Source organism: Podarcis liolepis, assembly GCF_965112155.1.
Source record: "Podarcis liolepis genome assembly, chromosome: 7".
Taxonomy (NCBI): Eukaryota; Metazoa; Chordata; class Lepidosauria; order Squamata; family Lacertidae; genus Podarcis; species Podarcis liolepis.
This window is the reverse complement of record NC_139561.1, coordinates 44727987-44736378: the sequence shown is the minus strand read 5'-3', so window position 1 is coordinate 44736378 and position 8392 is coordinate 44727987. Positions and strand designations below refer to the sequence as shown.

General features: G+C 48.9%; 1 protein-coding gene across 1 annotated transcript; it reads right to left on the bottom strand.

The window, feature by feature from the left end:
* Nucleotides 1-2469: 2469 nt before the first annotated feature.
* On the bottom strand, nt 2470-4899 carry MC1R (melanocortin 1 receptor). Its single transcript, XM_083513791.1, has 2 exons — nt 4267-4899; nt 2470-4176 (listed from the first exon to the last, which is right to left on the bottom strand). The coding sequence occupies exon 2, from the start codon at nt 4153-4155 to the stop codon at nt 3211-3213; it is 945 nt and encodes a 314-aa protein (XP_083369917.1). The 5' UTR covers nt 4156-4176; nt 4267-4899; the 3' UTR covers nt 2470-3210.
* Nucleotides 4900-8392: the final 3493 nt, after the last annotated feature.

The following is an 8392-nucleotide window of genomic DNA, read 5'->3' as shown; positions in this document are numbered from 1 at the left end:
TTGGCAAGGAATGGACGCACTGAAAACCATCTAGCCTTAGTATTGTCTGCACTAACAGGCAGCAGCGGCTCATCAAGGTTTCCGGTAGGAGTCTTTTCTCAGCCATACTTGAACCCAGGCCTTTCTGCATGCAAACCTGCTGTTATTTTAGCACTGAACTTAGGTCCTTCCCTAACAAAAAGGTTAGCCACCCTGCCAGAATAATATGAAGCTGCCTTAGGCATGTGAGGCAGAAGTGGGCATGCAAAGGACCCTGTGATTTTGTTCTGGTGCCTCAGCTGCAGCCCACTGACAGGAGAGAGGATGGGGGCAAGGCCCTTTTCCCTCCCAGGGGGAGTGACGTGTCAGAGACTAGTCAGATTGCTGAATGGCTGGGAGTAGACCCCCCCCCCCCATATTTCTATAGGCATGACTCATTGTGGCAGAGCTCAAACAAAACAAAAGCCCCTGGTCAGATGGAGCTCTCACTTCTTAGAAATAGTTGCAGCCCCCTCGCAATTTCCTCTCCCACACAGAACCTGCTAGCTGCACATTTATGCCACATGCACCACAAAAACCTACAAAATATTGTGTATCAGATAATAAGAAGGTGGAATAAAAGTGCTGTGTGCTTCTCCCCCAGCATTCTGTATTTGTGTGTTTGTGTCTGAGAATGCACACAGTTGGTGCATATGAGAAAGACAACACCCCACAAAAAACACCCACTGAACTTGCTTCTTATACAGTGTTGCAAGTGAGTTGTTATGCTCTCCGGAATACACTTTCTACTAACAAGCCGTTCATCTCTCCTCCTGTCTCCCTCATCCTGACCCATGATTTGTATTCTACACAATGTGGCTCAGAGCAATGGTTCCCAAACCACTCAGTCCCTCAGAAAATGGTTAATGGTGTTGTCTGCCTGTTGAAGCAATTGTGTTGTTCTGCTGTACTAGATGCTGTGTGATTTTTAATTGCATTTTAAAATCACATCCTTGTATTCCACTGAATTCAAATTGTAATACAACATAATAAACAAAAGAAGCAATTAAAATGCAGTATGAATCTTCTATGCAATAGATGTGCTGTCTCCTGCCTTTAACCACAAATCCACAGAAATGCCATAAACCAGTTTGGGAACTCTTGGCTCAAATGCTTTTAGAATCACAGCATCAGACAAGACTTTGAAGGCTACTTAGCCCCACCTCCTCCTCCATACGGGGCCTGCAATGCAGAATATAATTACAACAACCCTGCGAGATGGTTGCTCAACCTCTTCTTGAGTGAAGGAGAGCCCACCAGCTCCCAAACCACTGCTGAACAGCTGCCACTATCTGGAAGGCCTTCCTCATTGAAGTCTACTTCTCTGCCTTTTCCAGCCACTGATTCTGGAGCAACAGAGAAGAACTATCTTCTGTGTGGGACAGCCCATCATGTGAATGGGAGACAATTGTCCTTCATCGGACTTGGATTTCCTGGTCACCCACTTCTGGTGGGCATGCTCCCAGAGGCATTTGTGGGGTCCCTTGCACCCTTGGCAAGGAGCTGTATTGATGCCGTCTCCATCACTTCACTGCACACCTTTGTGCCATGGTGTGAGACGGATGGGAAGCTTCTCCCATGTTTGATCTCACTGTAACAATAGTGTTGCATCACCACACACATGCATGTCATACACTCCATTGCCAGATAGATGATTTTGTGCACCTGCCCAGGCAGGTGCCCCAGAGGCGGCCAGTAGGGGTGATGCCTGGAATGAGCTATTGCTTGTCTTGTTTTGCATGGAAGCATCACTATGGCACAGGTCCGGACAGGGATATGTGTGAGAGGTTCCTTACAGGCAACTCCCATCTGTGACATATGATGCAGCACTAGGAGGCTCCTGTGCTTTGGGCACCATGAATCCGAAGACTGACTCCTACTTCTAATAGCATGTTCTGAAAAGGAACTACCAGTAACTTAGATAGGATTGTGAGTCCCTGATGCTTCCTCCAGGCTTGGCCCAAGGTAGCCCAGCCACCAGGTAAGGGATGCCACAACCATCTATTGCAGGACCTGGAAACTGGAAAAAGCAGGGATCTCTCTGGGGATCTACTCAGAGAGATAATCTCACATAAGCACAGAGCATCACTCAGGCCTATTTTTCAGTGAAAGGACAATGTTGTAAGAATTCTGGACAAAGGATTGAGATATGGGCAGAGGTACCATTTTGCAACTTATTGAGTTGCATTGATTTGTAGAGACTGCAAACATGAAGTCAGAAGACGGAGGGAGGGAAGTCCTCTGAAGCACAGTCAGAGGCTGCCAGTCAGGTCTTACAAGAATGTGGGGGGGGGGGAGAGATTTGCAGCATCTGAAATTTTAGGGCGTTTCCTTCCCAGTGCTGAAATAGATTTAGGAAAAGACGTCCACATCTCTAAACTGGACCACCCACCCTGTACCCCTAGACAGGTAGAGCCCTCCTGGAGTTGCTCAGTTCACACATTCCGGTACTCTGAAACATTCCTCTTTATTACCCTGCAAAGCTCCTTGACATACAAAACACATATTTAGGCTGTGCACACATAACTGGCTTAAAACACAGTGAGGCCGTATCTTTACACAAGTCAAATCAGAGCTGGTTTGGGGGGCGGGGTGGGGAATGCATCAAAACACAGCATTTCCTCAGAAAGGAGAGGATCAATATTGGTTGTGGTTAACATCACTTGTATGCCACTTCCCAAACCAAAGGTTGCTGTGCACTAGATGCAGCGCAGTTGGGAGTGTGTACACAGCCACACGCACACATAGTCTTCCTTCTTCTGCATTGGGAAAATGTTGCTGCACCTGCCATTTTCATCCTCACCCTCTGCTCTGCACACCTTGACGGGAACAGCCTGGAGCCCTCACAGAGGAAGAACGAATGGCTTCCCTAGATCACTAGCAAGGAAATTGCAGAGAGTTATACAGCATCTCAGTCATGCCTCTAGGCTGGCGGCAGTCCGGAAGCAAAAGAACATTCCTCCCCACCACACACACACACACACACACACTTTGTTTCCTCCTTCTGGCCTTGGGATGTGGAGAACACTGCCTGGCACCTCCTCCCAGAGGCTTCCTCTGCTTGCCCATCCCCAGTGCCACCAGGGGGCGCTGAGCTCCCAATTGCAAAGTGGCTGCCTCTGCTGCCTCTGGGGAGGGCAGGAGAGCCCCAGCGGCTACTTGCACCCTCAGACCCCCAGTGCCGCCTGCTCCTTACCAAAAGCATAAGACCACCTCTTTCAAAGTCCTCCTGAGCTCCTGGCTCCGGAAGGCGTAAATTATGGGGTCCACCACAGAGTTGCAAATGAGGAGGATGAGATAGAGGTTGAAGTATCTGAAGTAGCAGTTGCAGGCGGGCTTCTCGGGGCAGGTGAGGATGAGGATCAGGTGAAGGAAGAAGGGGCCCCAGCAGATGAAGAAGACGCCCAGCAGGATGGTGAGGGTGATGGCCCCTCTCATGCTAGTGAAGTGGGGTGCCGACTGCTTCCTCTGCAGGCTGGAGATCCTGCGGGCGTGTTGGTGAGCCAGGGTGAACATGTGGATGTAGAGGCCCATGATCAGGGTGATCATGGAGAGGAAGAAGATGACCAGGCAGAGGATGACCGCCTTGCCATCGTAGGCAATGAAGATGGTGCTGGAGATGCTGCTGACCACCCAGACAACCACGATGATGGTGACGGCCCTCTGGATGGTCATGATGCTGTGATACCGCAAGGCGTAGAAGATGGTGATGTAGCGGTCAACGGCGATGACGCCGAGGAAGGAGAGCGAGGACATCAGGGAGCTGCAGATCAGCATGTCCATGGCGTTATCCAGGTGCATCACGGTGGTGGGCTGCACAACCATCATCTCATGCTCCAGCAGAAGCATGAAGAGGGTCTCTACTAGGTTGCTGACGCTCACCAACATGTCTGACACAGCCAGGCAGCAGATGAAATAGTACATGGGCGAATGCAGGTTCCGGTTTTTGACAATGGCGGCCACCACTAACAAGTTCTCCACAAAGCTCAGGATCCCCAGGGTCAGGAAGAGTTCGCCAGGGATCACCACCTGCTGGCTGCTTGTGCAGAATGTCTCATTGGTCTGGTTGCTCACGGGAATGCCTGCAGTGGCATTCGGGGGGCTGGGCAGCACCCTCAGGGGTGATGGCACAGACATGGTGGCACCTTGGTGGGAATGCTACAGAAAGACAAAGGAGACCCGCAGGATTTTGCAACAGAGTTTTCTCTTGGGCGAGAAGTATATAGTTAGCATGGTCCAGGAACTCACCTGTAGGTTGCGGAACCTGAAAGAAACTTCTGTGGCCCCTCTTCCTCCAAGGGAATAGATGGATAGATGTCTCAGAACGGAGCTGTGAGACCAGACATGCTCCACACAAAGTTTTGGGGTGGCAGAGTCAGCAACACGCTTCCAGTGACCCTTCTTTGGCACAATACGCTGGAGAGCCCAACACCCGTGTCTTCTTGGCTTCTGCTCTCTTGCTCCTGGTTTCTTCCTTTGGGTCTCTGTCCCAGAAAAAGAAAAGGGGAGAACTTGCCAGCTTCTTTCCGCCTCTCCCAGCTCTGAATTCCCAAGTCCTATTTTCCTTCCAAGGGTGCCGTTGCTTGATTTGCCTCTTCCCCAAAGTAAACTGATTAGCAGGAGTTCACAGCAAAGAAAGAACCCTTTATCTCCCTTACTTTTAAAGGAATATGCCCAGCTTTCCCATCAGCAGAGGGGCGGAGGGTGATCCACATGATAACAGCGCAGGAGGCGAGGGCGCTGAATGGCAGGGAGAACTTATGAAACTGCCCTTAAAGCCTGGCTGAGTTTTCCTCTTCATTAACATCCTGGTGGCATGATGCCCCCCCCCCCATGCCAAGCAAAAGGGGGTCCAGCAGTGAAGCATTACTCACCATCTCAGTGACGTCTTCAACTTATATTTATGCAAGTACAAAGGAGAAGGGTTGCATATAGGCGGAAGAAGAGTCAAGTTTCCCCAAATATGGCTTCACCCATGTTTGACACACTCCGGGTTTTTTCCCCTGCTGCGGAAGATTCCCCACCAACTTCTACTGGAGGAAATTGCCCAGCTTGATTGACAAGACTCAGTTATTGCAATGCTCTCTCTGTTGGCCTGGTCTGGAGGCTCCAGCTTATGCAAAATGCAGCAGCTAGACTGTTGATTGGGATAGACTATTGCTAGCACATAAGACTAGCGATGGAAAGCTTGTGCTGGTTGCCCATATGCTACCCAGCCAGGTTCATTGTTCTTATTTTCAAGGCCCTTTAACAACTTGAGTCCAGGATATCTCAGGGACCACGTGATCTCTCATTTCTCTGCCTGACCTGGCCAAGTAGCATATAGGCAGCCAGTGCAAACTTTACTCTGTGAATATGGTCTGGCAAAAAGTGTCTGCCTTGAGGAATTTAGAGGAATGGCAACTTTCCTGTGCAACAAATACAAACAACAACAGCCAGTAGAACACATAGCAGCACTGCAGTGGCCGTAAAACAAGAGGAGTTACTTGGAGCCTCGTTTGACTAAAAATATTCCCCTTTAGGAGAGGGTCATAGGTCAGTGGTGGAGCATCTGCTTTGCATGCAGAAGGTCCCAGGTTCCATCCTTGACAGTATCTCCAGGTAGCTGAACTGGGAAGGTCCTTTGCATGAAACCCTGGAGAGCTGTTGCCAGCCAGAGTGCAGGCTATACTAGGCTAGAGGGGCCAAGGGTCTGGCTCAGCAGAAGGCAACTTCCTATGTTCTTCCTACTGACAGAAGGTAATCAGAGGCTACGTGGGCCTCCCTTGCAAGGAACTCTAGAGTTTGGGGGAATCCACTTGGAAGGCCCTGCCTTAAGTTCTGCCATACATGCTACAGATATTGGCAGGGCAGAAAGAATAGCCTCTCCTGAAAATCTTAAAACGTAGGGTTGTACAGTTCCCTCCAAATCAAAGCTTCAGAGTCCAGTAAGTTCCCTAAAATGTTGATGCAAGAATGTAAAATGAGTCTGATGGATTAAGCAAATGGTTGAAACAGCCCAGCATCCCATTCTCACAGTGGCCACTCAGAGGCAAATGCAAAACCTGGCTCTGAGTCAGCACAGATAAGTTCCATTTCAGAACTTTCCTCATTTCACCTATTAGATGATGCGTAAGCATCACATTTCCATGACACTACAACATTTGTGCATGCTAATGCTTCCTTGCCTTGTTCCCGTTTCCCCCAGCTCTGGGTTAGCAATTCCTAGTAGGGCAGAGCATGCAAAAGGCAGTCAAGCTCGCCCTGTAAGCAGCACAGTTTGGCATGCAAGTGTGACTTCTTATGCAACTATTTACGTGACATGCCGTGCGAGACACAAACAACTCACTCTGTGGAGAGAGCATTGCATGTTTCACTGGCTGATTTCACAAGATACAGCCTACGTAATTCAAAGCAGCGTTGGTACATCATGAAGAGGGGCCTGCTTCTCCTCGCTAGGAAAAGATGGGCTCTTTGTTTTGCAAGACAGAGAATTTATGACCCTAAAGGGGTCATAGTTATTTCATTTGCTCAAAACAAAACCAGTCACTATGTTCAAGATCACTTTTTTCCAGTTACCTTTACAACAGTTGGAGGTTTTTAGATGCAAGGCGAGTAAGGGGAGGACAGAAGAGAAGCGTTTAAAATTTTTGGAGGTAGAGAATGTTGACAGAGAGAAGTATTTCTCCTTTTCTTATAATACAGGTCCATTGAAGGAAACTCAGTGTTGGAGGATTCCGTGCAAAGAAAATACTTATCCACCCAGCGCTTACTGTTGTTAAAGTCTGGAATTTGCTGTATTTATTTATTTATGTATTTATTATGTACTAAATTTGTATACCACCCTTCACTTGTAGATACAAGGGCTATTGCAAGATGTAATGATGGCCACCAACCTGGAGTTAGCAGGGCTGGCCCACCCATGAGGTGAGGCAGTTCCCTCAGAGTGGCAGGTTCCAGAAAGCTGGGAGAGCGGCCGATCCAGCCTCCATGGAGCTTGCCCTGCACTTGTCAGCCTCTTCCTCTGTGTGCCTGTGTACTGCCCAGTGGCTGGCAGGTGGCAGTAGGGAGACATGTGATGCCGTGTGGGTGCACAGCGGTGGGTGGGCAACAGAGGAAGAGGTGGTGACAGGGCAGTGTTTTCTCTTTTGCCTCTGGTGGCAAAACACCCGGGGATGGCCCTGAGAGTTAGACAAGTTCATGGAGGATAAGACTATCTATGGCTACTAGTCATGATGGCTGTGTGTTACCTCCCATCTTGGAGGTGGTAGGCATCTGAATACCACTCACTGGGAACCACCAGTGAGCTGAGACTGCTGAACTCAGGTCCTGCTTGTGGGTTTCCCTCTGGTAGGGATGTGGGTGGCGCACTGAGCCTCTTGGGCTTGCTGGTCAGAAGGTTGGCGGTTTGAATCCCTGCAATGGGGTGAGCTCCCGTTGCTGTCCCAGCTCCTGGAAAGCGAGATGAGTGCCGCAACCCCATAGTTGCCTTTGACTGGACTTAAGCATCCAGGGGTCCTTTACCTTTACTCCCCACCCCTGATATCTGGATAGCCAGGGTAAGAGCAGGATGCTGATAAGATGAGCCATTCTTCTTATTTTCCTAAAGTATGGGGCAGGTTTTCCTCTTTAATAAATATGGGTGAACTTTGGGTACAAGAACAGGCAAACCCTTGTGACAGCCCCCATGATGGGAAAACAGAAACCACGTGGGAACTACCTGGACAGCAAACTCCACTTTTTACCTATTAATGCAAACACACACTTTCGTGTAAAAATGGCTTGAGAATAACTTGAAGTCATTTCATATTTTGTGGACATTTAATAGACAAGCTGATCCTTATAGTGTATCTGCCATTTTGAAGTGTTTCAACTTGCCCTGGGACTTTAGAGAGAAGGGCGGGGAGGTAAGCAAGCAATCATATACTCTTGCTGGCTCAGACGAATGTCCCATCTGCTCTAACATCCCGTTTCCAGACAGATCCCAGCTCATGCTGACCCCTATTCTGCTAACCACTTCGTACTGGAGATAAGCCGCAGCATTTCAGGGTGAGCGGGGTAGTTTCCTTTAATGACTTTGGGTTTTGAATTAGGGCAGAAGCATTTTTAGCCTGCCCAAAGTACGTGGTGATGTTCTTAAGATGCTAATTCAGAGAACCAGCTGCAAACATAAAATGCATGGGGAACACTGAAGAGGTCTTGCTTTTACTTTTATAATAAAGGTCACCGGGAATGAGGATCAGGATTGCAGCACACAGGTTTAACATTTTCACCCCTGTATCACAGTCCCAGTCGATATTCTCCCCTGACAAGCTGGTATTCTTCCAGAGAGAGAAGCTGCCCAGGAAACATGAAAATGACCCCAGGTTGAAGCAGGGCACACAGGGACAAAGCA

Excerpts from the sequence above, each read along its gene's own strand:
- MC1R (XM_083513791.1), bottom strand. The coding sequence starts at position 4,155 with ATGTCTGTGCCATCACCCCTGAGGGTGCTGCCCAGCCCCCCGAATGCC.